Below are 240 nucleotides of genomic sequence, written 5' to 3'. Positions count from 1 at the left end.
GGGTGGCCTCAGCTGTGGGGTAGAAGCTTTGGCGATGGATCCAGTGGCTTTCAGTATGGGGCAGTGCCAGTAGCAGGACCCTGTGTCCCCAGCCAGAACTCCTGCCATGGGCATGGAGACGGGCACCCTGACACCCCTGCTCCGTGTGTTCCCACAGGCAAGATGTGGGTTGCAGAGGGGCCGGCCCCAGCCCAGTGGAGCCTGCGGGACGGGGCCCACGCCAGACACTTCCTGGCCACG

The 240-nt window shown here is 65.8% G+C and overlaps 1 protein-coding gene across 1 annotated transcript in view; it reads left to right on the top strand.

Annotated features, from left to right (window-relative positions):
- Window positions 1-106: 106 nt before the first annotated feature.
- KLHL33 (kelch-like family member 33) overlaps window positions 107-240 on the top strand; it is a 3806-nt gene continuing 3672 nt past the window's right edge. The window contains exon 1 of the mRNA XM_009577575.1: window positions 107-164. Coding sequence (XP_009575870.1) covers window positions 107-164 — 58 coding nt within the window. The remainder of the gene's footprint in view (window positions 165-240) is intronic.

Source organism: Fulmarus glacialis, unplaced genomic scaffold (assembly GCF_000690835.1).
Source record: "Fulmarus glacialis isolate BGI_N327 unplaced genomic scaffold, ASM69083v1 scaffold23635, whole genome shotgun sequence".
Taxonomy (NCBI): domain Eukaryota; kingdom Metazoa; phylum Chordata; class Aves; order Procellariiformes; family Procellariidae; genus Fulmarus; species Fulmarus glacialis.
The sequence above is the reverse complement of the archived record's forward strand: the minus strand, read 5'-3'. Positions and strand labels throughout refer to the sequence as shown.